Source organism: Empidonax traillii, unplaced genomic scaffold, assembly GCF_003031625.1.
Source record: "Empidonax traillii isolate 1590-97213 ecotype Southwest subspecies unplaced genomic scaffold, ASM303162v1 scaffold378:size984864, whole genome shotgun sequence".
In the NCBI taxonomy this organism is placed as follows: domain Eukaryota; kingdom Metazoa; phylum Chordata; class Aves; order Passeriformes; family Tyrannidae; genus Empidonax; species Empidonax traillii.
This window is the reverse complement of record NW_020955571.1, coordinates 765,192-783,339: the sequence shown is the minus strand read 5'-3', so window position 1 is coordinate 783,339 and position 18,148 is coordinate 765,192. Positions and strand designations below refer to the sequence as shown.

The 18,148-nt window shown below is 39.6% G+C and overlaps 1 protein-coding gene across 2 annotated transcripts in view; it reads left to right on the top strand.

Annotated features, from left to right (window-relative positions):
* PAG1 (phosphoprotein membrane anchor with glycosphingolipid microdomains 1) overlaps positions 1–5,444 on the top strand; it is a 103,212-nt gene extending 97,768 nt beyond the window's left edge. For both annotated transcript variants that reach the window (XM_027893073.1, XM_027893072.1), the window contains exons 7-8: positions 1,861–1,920; positions 3,877–5,444. In XM_027893073.1, the coding sequence (XP_027748874.1) occupies positions 1,861–1,920; positions 3,877–4,227 (411 nt within the window). In that variant the 3' untranslated portion in view covers positions 4,228–5,444. The remainder of the gene's footprint in view (positions 1–1,860; positions 1,921–3,876) is intronic.
* Positions 5,445–18,148: the final 12,704 nt, after the last annotated feature.

Sequence of the window (18,148 nt, the reverse complement as noted above, 5' to 3'; positions counted from 1 at the left end):
AAAAAAAAAAGAGAAGAAGAAGTATGGATCTCCTTTTTCACCCAGGTCTTTCCTGAGTGAGCACTGGTAGGAATGCTCTCTGTGTGTACATCTGGCTGCACAGCCTGAGGATGGGCAAAGTATCCCTTACAAATGCACCAGAGGAGAAAGTTCTTCTAGTTCTGCTGCCCAAGTCAGGAGCAGCAGCTGAGCCAAAGAGTAAAAAATCGAGTGCTGTTGAGGAACGAAAGGAAAGTGGAAGACAAGTAAGGACACATGCTGGGTTTTTGCTGCTTTTGAGGTTTCAGGCACAGTATCACTAGGTACAAAATGTTTAGGATAAAGTGGGGTTTTTTTTCAGTTTCCAGGATAACAATATCCTTCAAAATTGATGTGTCACAGGTTTCACATTTAGAAGAAAGAATACTAGATCCTGGGGAAACAAATACAGGATGGCCAACACCTTGGGGTATTTTTTAGTACTTGAGTGGGAAACTGTAAAAGGGGTCCTGACACATGGTGCTTATAGACACACTGATCACAAAAATCACTGAAGAATTTTGTGAGCACATGCATGTTTTAATGTGTGAGGATGAAATTAGTAACTTACACCCCAACACAAAAAAATGTCCTGCAAATAAGAAAGACTAAACTGAATTGCTTTAGTGAAGCAGATCTAATACAAGGCCAAAATACATTTGAACTTCTGTTATTTTTTTTTAATGAGTAAACAAAATACAGGTTAAAGAACATGTTCTCTAGACAGTGAGAAAGAAGCAGGAAAATTTTTCAGCATGAGGGAAGCTCCGGGGGAGCAGCAGGCAGGCTTCAGTGTACTTTGGGTCATGGTCCTTGTCAGAAGTGCTCAGGAGTTTGAAGCTTGGTATTTACTGGAAGTAAAAATGCCAAGTAAATGAAAGTAGGAAAGAATATATCGCAATGAGCCTCGATAAAAAAAAAAAAAAAAAAAAAATAGCTCTACTCCTCCATTTTGGTTGGCACTGGAACAGGTATGAAGTGTTTTAGGTGGTGAATTCCAAAATACAGCCTGTTACAGTGCTGGAAGGCACCCTCCGAGTCACTGTGGAGTAGGAGTCCAGCAAAGACTTCTTGCCCCAGGGAGGAGGCACCCCCCACCCCTGGTGTAGCAGCCAGGGTCTTTGTTGCTGTAAAGGTCCTAAGATGTTTTTCATAAGAGTAAAATGCTCTTCCCCCAACGTTTCACGACCTGTTTTCCATAGAACACTTTACATGCTTGAAGTTATTCTTGATACCAAACCAAGCCCTCCATCCTTCAGTACCTCTGCTGTGTGATCTGGCTCCAGCTCAGGGTGGGCTGCAGCAGGTTCAAGTGGCTGTGACTTCGGGTTGCTGGGAACCTCTGCACAGTGGCTGCATTCCAGGAGCAGGGAGGACACAGGGTCTCCCTGCAGCACTTCTAGGATCCACAGAATGAAGGATAATAGGCATCAGGAAGGTGCCAGCTGACCATTGTTCTTTTGTCATCTAAAAGTGTATCTGAAAATAATGTGAAAAGGCATCTGGTGTGTCACAACAGCTGATTGTTCAGAAGGCTTTGCAGGTGCTTCATTAGAAGTGTAAAGGCTGGGATACAGCAGAGCAGAGTTTGTTTTAATCATTACATTATTTTTACCCTTTTAAGGTCAGGACAAGAGCAGATACATTAAAAAGCATTACTAACCTCAGGCCTGTTATCTCCAGAGATGTACTCTGGATATTAGGGATATTATCTATTTAAAATGGAACTTGAGAGCAAATGACCATGAAATGTAATGTATTGATTGTAATGGGAGGGTTTTATTATAGGTTTTACAGTGGTGATGGGTAATGAGCCTTTTTTTTTTCTTTCTTTTTTTACAGAGGCTTAGCTCAGTGTCTTACAAGTCTCGAGAGGAAGATCCATCTCTTACAGAAGATGAGGTAGGTTTCTTGCATGAAATTCAATAACTAACTAAAGACCATTTTTTAGGCAGAAATTAGCATAAGCTCTGCATGATTAAGCAGAATCTAAGAAAGGTGAAATTTGTTTCAAGGGAAAATGAAAGCCCAAGATTCTCTGCACAGAGTTTGTATTGCCACATTCTTAAAGTCAGAAGTGTTCTCGTGTCTGTATCAGGCCAATAGGTTAAAAATGGTGTCAGAAAATAACAGGAGGCCACAATTAGTTGATCATTAGAGCAATTTTTTCATTTGGATGACAAGCTCTACTTAAGAATAATAACCAGCAGCCTTTTGAAACATATGCTCCACCTTCCCCAAGCAAAGTGCCTGGGACTCTCGGAAGTAAATGGAAGCACAATAAAAGCACTGGAACATAAAGTGTTCTTTAAAATGTGAGTTGGTCAAATAAATTGAGATTTAAACAAAGAAAAGTTAAACAGAAATAAGGTTGTTTGTGATCACCTCCAATACACCTGTGCCATTTGTAAATACGTTCTCGGACGTAAAAGTAAACACATACTTGGCAATGAGCTGAATGAGGTAATGCTTTCTGCTGGGAGAAGCAGTCCCTGACATTAACGAATAAATTGATCCTTGAACTGCATTCACATAATCTAATACTGAAAAGGGTTGAATTATTAAATGAGCAGAAAACCCATTTTTTGTTTGGTTGGCTGAAATCCGTAAAAAGTAAGAAGTATTGCCATCTACAATTCAATGTCTCTCTAAAAAAACCCAAGCAAACAAAAAACAACCAACCAGACAAAAAACCCAACCAAATAAACCAAACAAACAAACCAGAAAAACCATCCCAGAATTAACAGAAGTGGTCTGGTTCCTCTGCATCAGTGTTGCTTAACCATAATGGACATTTTCATGCCAATCTATTCTTTTAACTGGGTTGATGCAAATCCAAAGTGGCCTTGCATGCTTGGAAAAGATTTCAAATGTAAGAGAAGAGCTATGTTGCATTGTGATATTTAGTACCAGAGAAGCAGTGCAGGCAATATCAGACATCCTGTGCAAGAGTTAGTATCCACTTGGACTGACAGAGGGAGTCAAGACTGATCCCTGTGCTTGGCACCAGCCTCAATAAGCCCTGAGCAGAGGAACATATGTAGATGTGGGCTTCTCCTTCACCTCTTCATGAAGTGCCACCTTTGTGCACTTCTTGAAGTGTACCACCTCACCAGAGGGGATTTTTAGAGCTAGGAGTGAGATGCTGGCTCCTCCCTTTCTTGTGTTTATAGCTGAGAGGTTTCATTCTCTAGCATAAAGATCTGATATGCAGTGACTGAGATGTGATTCCTCTTTGTAGGCAGAGTGTAGTCAACAGAGCAAACATTTTCTGTGTTGTCTTCACATGACTTGGTGCCTCCTTAATCCTGCCTATAAACACAACAATTAACTGCCCTCCTTTTGGGGTGTCTATAAAAACAGAAAAGTAGACACTACCATTAAAAATAATAACAAAAAAAAATTAAAAGCCCCAAGGATCAGACAGCATCCTTTTCCTACATTACAGCAATTCAACCTGATAATCTCTTTGATGCCTGTCTCCCTGTTGAGTCCAAATTGGCTCCCGGACCACAGCAAAATCTGCAAGAGCTCCTGCTCACAAAGCCATTCCCATTTACCCAGGTGTGATTTGCCTGCCAGGGATTTATGTTCAAGGAGTTTTTACATTTATAAACTTACTTTGTAAAGCCTTCCTTTTTTGAAAGAAAATCAATTTATAAATGCATGCCAGAAAAGAAGGGGTTTGTAATTTATTTTTTATAAGAAAAACTCATACCCTTTTAAGAAAGCACATGACTTTTTTGAGAAGATCCTGTCTTTTCTTAAGTAAGCAACATCCTTGTGGTACAAGTGTACAGACTGACGCACAAGCTTTATGCCATGCTTGGATACTCAGCAGGTGTCTCCTTTTCCTAGATCTCCGCCATGTACTCATCAGTGAGTAAGCCAGGACAGGCCATCAAGGCACTGGATTCTCCTTACACCTGTATTCAAGAAATTGCATCTCAGAGGTCCCCATCTATTTGCAGTGGCCTCTATGCAAGTGTGAAAGACTTTGAAAACACCCTAAATTCTACCACTGTGCCTCAGTCAGCAGACAGACCAAACGGGGAGCTGGAGCCGGACTATGAAGCTATCCAGTCAGTGAGCCAAGAAGAAGACAGGACCTTGTCTGTGCCTAACACAAACCACACTGCTCTTTCAGGAGAGAATGACTATGAGAGCATAGGGGACTTGCAGCACCACAGGGAATTCACCAGACTTTAACTACTCTGGCAGCTGATTTCTCTGCTGGTATTTTCAAAGGAACAAGGAAGTGCTTCTCCTTTTGAGGAACAAAGCTAAGTATAGAACACAAGTTGAGAAGAGGCAATGTCTGTTTCAGCCAGGGTGTGATACCTGCTAGGTTAATTTGGATGGTGGACTGAGGCTTATGGCAAAGGGTACATCAGGTCAGAAGGATGACCAGGACAACGTAAAGGTTTCTTTATTGCTAGCTCTGAGGCGACCAGAATTTGGGAAGAAGTGAGTGCCATTGGTGTCCCAATAGGATTACATACCAAAAAGACTGCCTTTACACAAAGCTAACTTCTCATTTTGAGAGATTATTTTCTTCAAAGTGTTTTTCAAGTATCATTTTTCATTCCAGTTTGGGCATCCACAATGTTGAGCAAATCACGGATCATTGTCCCTCAACTCAGACTTGCTTTGCAGGGCTGGGGAAGGCACGCTCACTTTGGTGTTTTTTGCAGAGCTCCGTCCACATTCATTGCAACTAAAGTGCAAACAACAGTACTTCACAAGGGACCTACTCCAGATGTACTTGAATTAATTCTGTTGGCTTTTTCTTTCTTTTGCTTTTTAATGTCAAGGGTTGTAGAATGTGACCTGCAGTATTTGAGACGTGTACTGGTATTTGTAGGGGTTTTGTTTGATTATTTGTGAAATACCACTTTAAAATGGCAACTGTCACCCTTAGTGTTCTTGCACTGTTTCCCTTACATGAAGATAAATACCTACCCACACATACCCCAGACAATTGTCATGTTGCAAAAAGTCACGCAAATGAATGCATTGGCATAATGTTTAGTCTAACCTTAATAGTGTTGAGTCCTTTTTTTAAGAATTTTGCCCTTTTTTAAGACTTAAAGTACTTTAATATGTTTGTGTAGTTTATTATATAGGAAAATTTATGTACTGTGTTAAGTGGATAATATTTTTATTTTTTACAATGTATTTTTCATCTTCAAAGTTTTTGTAGATAACTTACTGGCTTTTTTAACAGGAATAATCCCATTCTTTGTTTGGGCTTTATTTGGTTTTTGTTAAAATTTTTTTCCTATTTCAGAAGTAGGTAAATGAACAGTTGCTTTGGGGTTGTTTTGATGGCTTTTTTTTGTCTCCTTAAGCAGGGATGTGAAACCTGCCTTGCTGTTTTTAAGCTCAAAATCATGGAGTCTATGTAAAAGAACATGGCCAAAGGGCAAAAAAGAGGCAGAAGAGACAGTAGGATTTAGTCAGGGATAGCCACTAGTCCTCCTTGTTCTTCTGCTGAAAGGAGCAGGAAGGCAACCAAGACCTTCTTGGTTTGAAAGCCACTGGCTTTTCAAAGATGCCAAGTTATTCTGTTACTATGAAAGACAAAGTACAGTGCTTGGATGAAATAAGGTACTGGATTGGTACGTATTTTTTCTCAAGAATAGTACAATAAATAGTACAATGGTACAAGAACAGTCCAGCGGTAGAGAACTGGCGTCATGTGATATGCGTGTGTACGTGTGTGCACATATCCCCATGTATATAAACATACACTTGTAATTTGGACACAAGTATAAATTATGGTCCAAGCTTGGTAACATTCACATATGTAATACATGGCATGTGCTTGAAGAGCAGGGGTTTTTTTATTCAAAATAAACAGTACATAAACTGAGGTTGGCTTATTCCATAGTAGCCAAAGCAGGTTTAGTTTCAGCTCAGTTGTCACTGGGTTTTGATACACCAGATTGAGTCCTTCTTGGATCACTGGCCAGTGCTCAACATTACTTGGTACTATAAAGAGCAAAGACAGATCAAAGATGTGTGCTGATTTATGGGCTTTGCCTGTAAACACAGCTCTGAGGAGCAGTGCAAGTGCACAGTCAAACTGCCCACGGGGTGATTCAAACTTCATGAATTCTGACCTTGTGCAATAGTGCAACACACCTGATCTATGACTCTTCCTCGAAGGAGAGGCCGAAGTGGTTCAGACCAGTCTACATCCATCTTGGTTTTGGCCATGCTGCCATATTTTGACAGCTGCAGCAAACTTCCACTTCACTGCAGTGCTCTTTAAAGCTGACTTTGGTCTTCCTTTCTGGAGTTTCTACCTTTATAAAAGTTTCTGTTCCCTTGAATGTGAATTCATGAAGTTCGCCTTTGACTGTTCTCTCCTTCTACATCACACTATTTAAGGCCAAAGATAAGATGCACCACATTTCAGAAGATCTGCTGTGCTAAGTCTGGAGAATTTCTGAAGTCTTTAATTATGCATTTGCTCAGGGGTACTGGTTTATATATGTAGTCCTCAGTATGACTCTTGCAGCTTAGTGGCAAGTGTCCCTGGTGGTGCAGTGGCTAAACCACAGCGTTGTCAACGCTGAGATCTGGGTTCGATTCCCGGTTAGGACACTCCCCGGGCAGATGGAGCTCGCTAGCCCTGTANCGCACACTGTGTCTCACCTAAAAAATCCAATGCGCAGGCTGGAAGGTGTAAAGACCTTCCCCGGTTCTTCGTTCGCGAAGAGACTGGCCATTAGTGGCAAGCATACCTCAACTCCTGAAATTCCCAGATACATAAGATGAAGTTATCCCTTTACATGGATGGCTGCTTTTGGAGAAACAGTAGGAACATAAGATTTGCCAGGTTCTCCAGTTTCAATTTCAAGACCAGTTCAAAGACAGAGATAATGCCAGTTGATAGCAAAGAATAACGCTCAACTCTTGATTGTAAAATTTGAAGGTGCTAAAGAAGAAAAGCAAACACCACTCTAGAAGTGCCCCCATCAAGATCAGCAAGTCAAAGGGTGGTGGAGGATTGTCTGTCACTCTTTGTGGTCTTTCACAGCTGGATCAAGAATGTTGGTTTGGAGGAGGGGACACAAGACTCAGCTTCTTTCTTTCCTCTGTTCTGACAGCTGCACCTTGAGACCCCCCAGACTTCCCTTTTTCACAGTGAAATCCCTCCCCCTCTCTTCTTTCTTTGGTTTCTGTTTTTAACCTGTGTCATACAGCCTTACACTGGGAGCTGGTACTGTGTCTGCAGTTCTGTGGTGCTGGCATGTTCCTTCCTGTTTTAAGTGACTCTCAGGGTGGTGACAGCCTTTTAATTGTCAACCAGAGCCTCAGCCTCATGGAGAAGCAGCTCAGATTTTGGATTGCCGCTTGTGGGATGTGTACCTGCCTTCAGCCTTGAGACACACACACACACATTGGACTTGAGAACTGCAAAAAATAATTACCCTCCTGAACAGCCACGAACAGGGGAGTCCATAACTCCCCTAAAATCTCCATTATGTAGTCTAATGCTAAAGAAAAATATTTTATAACTCAGTCCAGGGTTCTTAAGTGAATAATTACATCTCTTGACAAAGAATCAAGCTTCTGTTTTAATTCCCTCTTCCCAGAAGTAAGATCTGTTCCCTTATGGCTGTTGCCAATGCTTTATTTTCACTAATATATATGAGATAGAATGATTTTTCCAATAGTAATTCCCAAATAGATTAATTTGTGAAGAAAAAGGAGTCTATTCTGCTAGTCCCTTTATTGCTATTTTTTCCTCTTTCACCATATCCCTAAATAAAATGTCAACATCCAAAATGAAGTATTCGTTACCTGGTAATCTTTTCTGGGGAAGCTTCACAATCTGTTTCTTTGTTTCCATTTTTTGGCATAACTATATAATACGATCTCACATCAAATTGTCACATTAGGGCCAAGAGATGCTTTAATGTGTGTAAAACTGCACTAATGAAAAGGTCTTTCTGATTTTCCTTTGGGAACTGGTAGAAATAGGAAATGCAGTTCAGACATCTCTTCCATGAATCTGTGTCTCCTGTGGGAGTTGTTCTTACGACATACTTAAACCAGTACTAACCCCATAGATAAACCAGCCATTCCTTTCTACTATGAGTGTAGAATTACTTTCTCAGTCACAGAGAGAAATAGATTCTTTGCAGATACCTGTAGCACAGGCATGTACCTAATTACCACACTTAAATCAGTTATAGTGCCTTTTTTACAAAGTAGCTAGTACTTCCATACTCTTTTCCATACTGTGTGTGTTTAACTCAAAAGTACAAAGGGACAATTCCAGCATTTACTTGTCTAGGTTGGAAACATCTTTATAGAGACACATTTAATGTTCTGGAACCCAGTTGGCTGTACAATAGCAATAGTAGCTCACAAACATCCTCTAAAAAGCCCAGTAATGTAGCTACAATGAGTAAGCTTTGCAATAAGAATTATCAGTCTTCTTTTGAAGAACCTAAGTTTTTCAATAGTGAGCATTCAGGGAGGTGATGTCCATGTCAACTGTGAACAATTAGTTGCTTCAGACTTTCTAGTAATATGTATGGCAGGCTTGCTTACATGTAGCAGGATTCATGGGGTGAGGGATGAGCACGTCTGGGGATTCATATTCATGAGTCACCCAGAGTTGGACCGTCTCCACAGTTGCAACTGGCTGATGACCAGCTGCCTTGTTCATCTATTGTGCCTTCAGAGAATCCATCACGCAGGGATTCTTCTGGGCTGTGTGCTTCTCCATGGCTCCCTGAGCAGCTCCTGTCCGCAGTTCTGATCACAATTCTGTATACGCGGTGCTCTCTGTTCAACCTTTCAATGGTGCTTTTATAAGATGCTGGATAAATGGTTTCCATGTGCTTTCTGAAAGCTGATGTGTAAAGCTGTGGCACAGAGTGCTCTCTCTGGTATTGTCTGCTTCCTAGAACTTAGCATTAACTGGTTATGTGCTTCACAAGTAACTTGGTGTGTGTAGTCTACTGCAAAACAGAAGAATGCAGAAAGATGCTCAGCCTGACAGATGGTCATGTGGTGATGTGCTGAAGACTTTAAAGGGCAGGTCTCTTCCTGGGAGCAGGGAACATAATTAATACTTATATGATTTCCTACCGTGTTGCTGAAGCTGATTTGTAGCATCCCCTCTGGGATGGTCATGGCTGAAGACATCACCAGAGCAGATCTTGGCATCAGAAAAAAAAAAAATATATATATATATATATAAAATATATATCCCTTGCTGGGTAGCAAAATATGTTCAGGATTGGGGTAAAGATAAATGCTAGAAGTGGAACATCACAGTGATAACAACACAGGGTTCCCTTTCTTCAAGGAGGAAGAACCCCTTTTGGCTGGGCCAAAAGATCCCAGGCTTACGGTATCTATGAAAGATCCCAGGCTTACAAAAAGTATTAAACAAATTAATTGCCAATGTGGTAATTTTCCAGGAGTACATTAGGATATCACATACACTAGACACTGTTCTTTTCTTCTGGACAGCAGAAAGTTGAGAGCTTATTTGTAATACAAGGTTTCTGTTGATTAATTAATAAAACTTACTTTACATAGAATCCAAAGGTCAGAAAGAGTGTCTACACAATACAGATATATTTAAGCTAACTCTAAATGATCCAGCTCAGGTGTTGTAAGCAGAATCACTAGAACAATTTAATGCTTCACTTGGTCTGACCTGCTCACATAGCTTACTCCAGCACCCCAATTTCCATAGCAAATGCTTGGATTATTTTGGCATTACATACCATTGGCCTGTGCTTGGTCTATAGATAATACAAAACTTACAGTTCTGGTTTTTTAGAGCTCCAAGATTTTGTTTTTGGAGTTTAAAAGCTTCAGTTTTAAACTGGCCACGTCACTACAAACATGATAACAAAGTGCCTAGAAATACAAATGTCTCTGTAAAGGTAAACATGTTCACTGTTATTGCACAGCTATCTGATTACTGTATGTGGTACTCTCTTGCCAAGCACATTCCTAAATGTTGGCTGTCATTTGTGGTGTTTATTTATTGTTATAATGACACAGTCTGACAAGGGTTTTTTTCTCTGAAAATTCATTGGCTAATTTTAATTAGCATATGTTTGTACAGAAAATATAAAACGAGATTTTGGTTAGTTTAGAAAGCAACTGTGCTGTTTCTTATGATAATGCAACGATCGGCTTAGATTATTTATAAAGTACGTAAGTATCACTTGACTTCAGAATGCTTCATTTGAGATTTCAGAATGCCTCCTGTTCACTGCAAGACAACATAATCAACTCTTGTCCTTTTAATCTTGTAATATTGGGCACGGGGTTTTAAACCTTATAAATATTATTACTTTAAAAAAGACAGTGCTGATGTTTTGAATTCCTAATGTCTACAAATACACTCATATTTTAACTTCCAGCATAGGTTGGATTTGGACTACTCTCTTATTTATGGAACTGCTCTTCCCTACCACGTTCAGCTGTCACCATCTGAGTACCTCTTCTGTCCTTAGTGAAATATGACAGCTGTACAGAGGGCACAGAAACTGCATCACATAGCAGTTCTGAATGGGACATTTCTAATGTACCCATGAGATTTAAGAGCCTGGACTTCAGTCAGATGTTTTGGGGAAATGGCATCCTGTCTGAAGGATATCTGTGGAGGTCTTCACTTTCTTTCAAGGCAAGAAGTTCTGCATCTTGCAAGCACTCTCCTGACATTCAAAGATGTATGTAAAATGCGAATTGTCACAATGTTTAAATGTATTATTAAAAAAACACCTAAGAGCACAACCTTCTTTCTCACATGTCTGAGGATACTGGAATTTGGTCTTTATATCTGAGACTGTTAGAGAACGGTCACATAACAAGTCTCCTCAAAACATCCTAGTAGACAAGTCTTTAAAGGAGCATCTGGGTCCCACTGGTGACTCCTGAGTTTCTGCACGTACTACCTTCATTATTGCCAGCAAGGCCTATCTCATCTCTGTGGCAATGATGACTTAGGAATGGCCCTTTGCTTCACAGTCCTGACCCTTTAACTTAGGAAAGGGGATGTGAGCTGCTCCTCCTCAGGAAAGTGTGCTAAGAGCCTGCAGACCCAGAAAAGAGCATTCACTGTCAGGGCAAGACAGGTACAACCCACTGCAGCAGCTAGGAAGAGAGAAGTAAAGGAACAAAAGCTAACTGTTGTTTGCACTTCACCCATCTCACAGACCCCCGGTTTAGAAATATTTTTACAGTAGAAGAGATTATAATTATAAGGGATAAGTTGCCGAGAATCTCATAGGAGACAGATAAAATTGTTTACTCTTCTCAGTATTCCCTATACCCAGAGAGGCAGGGGCAACTCCTCTTTGCCCAACTGTGATGCAGTTGGATCATCTTTTATCAAGCCTCTGTATCAACAGAACTGAAATGAATAAATAAATTCTAAATACATGGTTTTTTTCAATCATAAACCCAACATGGACAAATGTAGATGCACTAATGTTTAAGAGCCATGTGTAGATCTGGACTTGCACAGATGGGGGGGTTTTAGTAAAAAAACCCCAACCAACTAAACAAACAAACAAACCCAAAGAAACAAAAAAAAACAACCCTAACTGGATTACTTTATTTAAATGGAATTATTTGCATGAGCTGAGGGTGCAGGATAGGGCCCGAAGACTGAGTTTAGAAGAAGTTTGGTTTGGTGCTAGGTATTTTTGTTTGTGTTTTCAGTGAAATATATTTTCTTTCTATTATATTAGTGAATTGATATGAGTTCCAGAAGAAAAACAAAGAATAGTCTGGTATATGGATAATTATGCCTAATAGCTAATTGTTAAATCATGCCTCAGTAAAAGTCACTTAAAATTGGGTGCTATAGGAGCTTCAGCATAAAATTGCTTTACAAATGGAACATTGCATAGTTAGAACATAGTGAATAAGTATTTGTAATTACACTTTCATTTATTTTATCCATTGTTTTATAATGGAAAAAATATGTATTACTGGAATATTTCCCAGCAATGTTCTCTTACATAATGTTCTAGCAACAAAATGTGTTTTCTGGACAACCATTTGAGTCTCTGGTCACTGACACAGAACTGCAAAACATCCTCAACCCACTATGAGCTTGTGCAAAGAGAGGATTAGAACTGTCTCTGCCTATCTTAGAGCAGATACAGTTAAATATACTGTGAAGTTCAGATCTGTAGGCAGTGAGAGCAGTTCAGTGCTTAAATGACTATACTGTATAAAGCTGGAGTCAATGCATGCAGACTTCTGAGATGGCAGTAGCTAAGGCTTGTTTGCTACATGAAGGGTTATTTGGCTTGCTACCTGTTTGAAACCAACACAGTTTTATCAACACCACTGCAGACACTGAAATGCTGTAGTTTTGTAGAATGTATGTTCCATAAATTGTAGCTTGACTGTAATTGCAGGGCTTATCCTACTGTTAGAGCAGTTCGGATCCAACACTAAGTTGCATTTTGTAAATTAACAAATGCCATTAAATTCCTCTCAACACTTTGTAATAATATACAGGAGTTGATGTAATTTAGTCATACCTTTATTCCAAGAATCTTCATCGGATGTTTCTAGCCAATTCAGCTTTTGGCTGCTGAAAGCACAGTAGGCAATTATGGTTATTTACTGTAAATGTAGACAAGTTTTATGTAAATATTTCAGGGGTAAAAATGCTACGTGAACATATGAGGCAGTTATCTAAAACTAAGAACACAGGTCAATAATATAAAATACAGGTTTTATTTATGTACACTAGTATCCTAATATCTACTTGTTTATATGCAGAAAAAAATTGTAAGATTCTGTACTGTACTTTTAAGAGAGGCTCTGCCATCTTCTCTGGTAATGTATTTGCAAATAACTTTTGAATTTAGTGGAAATCCATGTAAATTATGTCAAATGGGAAACATGTTACATTGCAATGAAATAATTCAAAAATCCTGGCAAAATTCATTGGATTGAAATCTATATATAAATTCTATAGCCAGACAGAATAAACCACAATAAATAAGCTTTGTCTTTCGTTTAGTGTTTGTTTGTTTGTTTGTTTTTACCTGTGACTCTTTTTGTTGTTTTCTTAACAAATATTTTATTCAGTCCTTGTAGTCATTCCTTCCTGCAGGTCTTAAAATCTGCATTATTTGATAGAATTTTATTTGCTCTGGGCATTTTGTGTTGATCTCATTATCTGACAAGAAATATTAAGCCTTCTTTGTACTATATAGCACCTTACTCTTCCCAAAGCCACAATCCCATCAAGATTCAAGCATGCACATAAAAGCACCAATTTTACGTTGTCTCTAGACTAAAGCAGGAACTTCCATGAATATTGTGACGCTATGCTCTTTAATGCAGGTAAGAATATTGAGTTTGAGCCTTTGAAAGTTGTGCAGCTTTCAGTATTTTTAAAGGGTTGCAATTACCAGCCTTATGGATTATCTTCTGAAATTGCTGTGGCATTTGATTCCTTTTCTTTGCTAAAGAAGCTCTCTAGGTAATGTTCCCCAGCCATTTGCTGCACTGCTCTGTCAATAGCAAGACATTCATTTGTGTAAAAATACTTTAAGAGCATCCTGAAGCATTTCAGAGGCAGCTGACTTAGTACCACAGCTGAATATGGTACTCTTTTAAATGTGCCAATGGAAGAAAGCTGCTGTAGAGTAGAGCATGAGGCTGAAATAGTCCCTGGCTTGCTGGGATTTGCATTCTCTATGCTTTGCACCTTCCTCCTCATTATCTTTAATTACACATAAGAAAAGAGCAGCTTTACCCGTTTAATACTAGGTAGTTACTGATGAACAGGATCCTGGAAAATTCACAGTGCAGATAGGGATTTTTTATGCTGGGCTGAGAGGCTGAAGAAATTAGACAAGCAAAAAGTATCTGTTCACTGTCAAAGTGATGGCTCCTTAATGTTTAATCTGGGTAAGTGTATTTTAATGCGCAAAGATATAATGTTACAGGTCAAATAGAGGACTTGTAAAAATAAGGAGTATTTCATGTGAAAAATCATTCAAGATCTCAAAAGTGTAAAAGAAGATTGCTTTTTATTGAACCTTTGTTCATGGACCAAGAAACTGCAAAATACATAATTCAGTATAAATTTTTTATTAAGCAACTACTGAATACTACCCAATGCAGGCTGTTCTTCTGAAAAATGCATGCATTATTATTGTCAAGAGAACTGTATCACAGATACCTTTTTTTTTTCAGTTCGTCATTCTGAACAGTTGCTATCAGGCATAAAATAGCTGTATTACAATGGTTAGCTTCGGGTTTTATGCCAACCATGCAGAAATATAAATGTGGCTGGTTGAAATATTGAACAATTTGCCCAGGTTCTGGCTAATCGCACAGCTGCACGCACACACTTGGGAATAGAAGTGCAAGCACTTTCTCTCCACTGATCTCCACTGATCTTTGACATCACTTAAAAGTAAAGCTTCAACCTAATGGGAGCTCGGTATGGAATCAGGAGTATGCTGCAGTGACACCTGGTGTTTAAAATAGAATCATTCCCTGTGAAGTGTGGCTGACAATTTACTTTTAATTGGGTACATACTCACTCAGAGACTCACAGTTCACCCTCTGTTCATGAAGCATAGCATTATATAGGACTAGAAAGCTTTGGAGCTAAAGAGTTTGACATCACTTGGTAGAAAATGTGTCTGACAGATTTGCTTCAAAAGCCCAAAACTGCAGTGACATGAACTTCTAGCACTTTAGCTGGCACGATACTTTAGCGCTACTTCTTCTCAGTTGGTTATTACATAAATGAGATTGACCCTTCATATAACTCACACAACTGGAATTTCTGTGCAGCCTTTGTGGAAGGACTGATAGGCAAGAACAGAGAACTGCCAGTTCAGGCAGAAAACAGGGATCCTGTGTTTGTCGTGGTGCTAAAAAGCATATTAGAGCTACAATAGATATTTCTGAAACGGTTCCTGCTAGAGAGTTTATTGACCAAAGTAGTCAAGATCTGCCTATTTACAGCTGTGACTGAAGTGGAATGTAAATCCTGTCAGCAGTTAATGTAATTAAGGATTTTTAGGATAGGGTACGATAATAATAGCAAGGAATATTATTATTAAATATTTCGGTTTGCCACAAGATGAACAAGAAATAAGGCAGATCTTGTAGCAATCTCTATAATTAGACTGCTGGACTACTTCTATCATGCAAAAGTTTTGTGTGACCTGTTTTGAGAAGCACATATGTGCCCCATATTTATGTAGTTAATCTTTGAAATCTGGCAAAGGCAAAAGTCTAATGCTAGCATTGTGTTTTTTCTTTGTCTCATAAAATTCTGTTGAGGGTTTGGCTGAACTACAAAAGTCAGATTGCCCTAAAAGTCACTGTTTTCTTTCCTGAATTTTTCTGGGAAATTATGGGAGCCTGCAAAACCAACTGAACAAAAACCAACCTCCTGAACCTGAACTTTCTTAGGCTGCACTTTCTTTGTCTCAAGTCAACCAGCAGAGAGCCAAGACTTGTCCAAAAGATACTTGAAGGTTGGCACTCAAACTAGTGTTAAGACATATTCTATTTTCTCACCTGCAGCTTATTCTCAACAGCAAAGTACAAAGAAAAAAAAAAAAAAGGATCTGGGCAAAATCTGTCTGGATGGGATCTGAAGGGAGCAAACAGCTGCTGCAACAAGTAATGTAACGATTCCTATAACCCAGCAGTAGAACCAGCATTGTGCTGTTTCTGGGTTAGAGAGCTGAGGCCGTCACAGGCGGGAGGAGAGAGGCACTAATACCTAGTTCCTTGGGTACTCCTTTAGGTTATTTTAGAAGATAACATTTGCTTTCTGACAGTTTCCATGCACCTCTCCAAGTCACCATGATCATTCAAAGATAGCCAAAATGCAATGACATCAGCAAGCTCCCTCAGCGCTTTTGGGTGCATCCCATTGGGGCCCATGGACTCACATATGTCCAGTTCAGTATTCTCTAACCTGATCTTCTTCCACTGAGGGTATTTCTTCCTTGCTTCAAACTTTCCCTCTGTCTCTATGTCCTTGTACTGCTGAAGGCTGGTCTTTCTCTTAAAGCCTGAGGTGAAGAAGGCATTTAGGACCTCAGCCTTTTCCATGTCCTGTGTCACCAGGACCCCTGCCACCCTCAGTAGCAGCAGGCCCACATTCTCCCTTTTGCCACTGATACAATTATAGAAGCCCTTCTTGTTACTTTTGACACTCCTTACCAGATTTAATTCCAGTTGGTCTTTGGCTTTCCTAAATGTGTCCCTGCATGCTTGGACAGTGTCACTATATTCCTCACAGGCTTCCTGTCCCTGCTTTCACCTTTTTTGTGTGTGTTTGAGTTTTCTGTGAGCTCTCTTCTAATCCATGCAGGCCTCCTGGCATTTTTGCCTGACTTCCTGCTCCTTAGGATGGACCCCTGTTGTCCTTGGAGGAGGTGAATCCTGAATATCAATCAGCTTTCTTAGATCTCTCCAGGGCCTTGTCCCATTGGACTCTTTCAAGGAGATCCCATCCAGCCACCTCACTCACCAAATTAAGGGATTCTTCTTGAAAAGTAGTACTGTGCCCTTATTTTCAATTACTTTGTCTTTAATTGCTTGATCAGGTGTGGGTTTTTTCCCCCACAGAAACCGTGCCAGTGAGGTTTAAGCATTGAAAAAAAAAAAGGCACAAAGTTGTATGAAATATGTGAAAGTATTTGTAAATCTGAAGTTTCTTTCTCTCCAGATTTTGCAGCCTAGGTAACACTTAAAGATTTGGTACATGACTGAAAGATGTTAATTGCCACGGGTCTGTGACACATCTGTAGGTGACACTATAAAGACTGGTAAGCGGAAAGATAAGATGACAAGGATTCTGTCTTTTATAATTTGCAGGTAAAACGCTCATTGGGCAGATGAGTGCAAAGAGATGAGTGGGAATAAAGTCCATTCTGTGTTCATTGTAATAGGATCTTTCTGATACTCTAAACAGTGATGTTATTTTTCTCCATGGCTTCCAAATTTGTACTTGGTCCTCTGGTGTCCATCTACAGTGCTCTCGAATATATGTGGTGCCTAGTGAGCCTCCCAACCCAAACACAGCCCACTTTTGCAGCCCATGTTACCAGAAGATACCGTCAGCTCCGTCATATGGGGTAACATCCCCTGAGCTGCCTCAGCACAGCTCCAGCCTTGGTCCTGCAGGTCCAGCACCAAGCCCCAGCTGAGCCTCCACAGAGGGGGGCTCACCAAGCCCATGCAGATGGGACTGGGAGGTCTCTGCACCAGCACTACAAACTTTGTTGGCCACAAACTAGCCAAGTAAGAGAGATAAATATGTAGTTTTATTTGTTTAAATACATGTATGCCTGTGTGTCGAGAGGAAAAGAGAGAGAATCACAGATTTGGTATCATATAACTTCCCTTTTCAAAGCTCTTCTAATGCATTTTTCCGCTTGTAATTTTCTGAGCAATGGCCTATAGTGAAAACTGGCTGGAATCTCAGGCTAGCTTGAAAACGGAGAAAGAGTCTCTCATCCTGAGGAAGTTTTCAGCTTGTTTGTTGTCAGTGAGGTTCACAGAAGAAGAGAGTTTGGAAGCAGAGAACTCTACCACTGGAAATGTGTGAGCTGAAGGCAAGAGCACTATGAGGTGCTATAGCAACGGCAGCCCCAGTCATGAAGGGAAGATAGTTTGCACCTTTCAGGCACATATATGGAAAAATTAAGACCAAAATTACTATCCTGGTGCCTGAGGTGGCTGTACAGGCATGTTCTTAATAAATTAAATAATTTTAGGTTGATCTAAAAAAAACAAACCTTCAAAATACTAATTGTTCCTTTTTGGACCCAAGCCAAGCAACTTTCCATTTGCTTTAAAAAAAAAAAAAAAAAAAAAAAAAAAAAAAAAAAAAAAAAAAAAAAAAAAAAAAAAAAAAAAAAAAAAAAAAAAAAAAAAAAAAAAAAAAAAAAAAAAAAAAAAAAAAAACACCTTTTAACATGCATGGATGATACTCATAAGGCTATCATAGCCTAGATGCTTAACACAAAATTAAGAGGTGAGTGCTTGGGACCCTTGCACTACTAATGGTATTAAATAACTTCTCCAGAGGAGTCTCAAACAGGCAATAGACTGAGAACTAACTGCTTGAGGG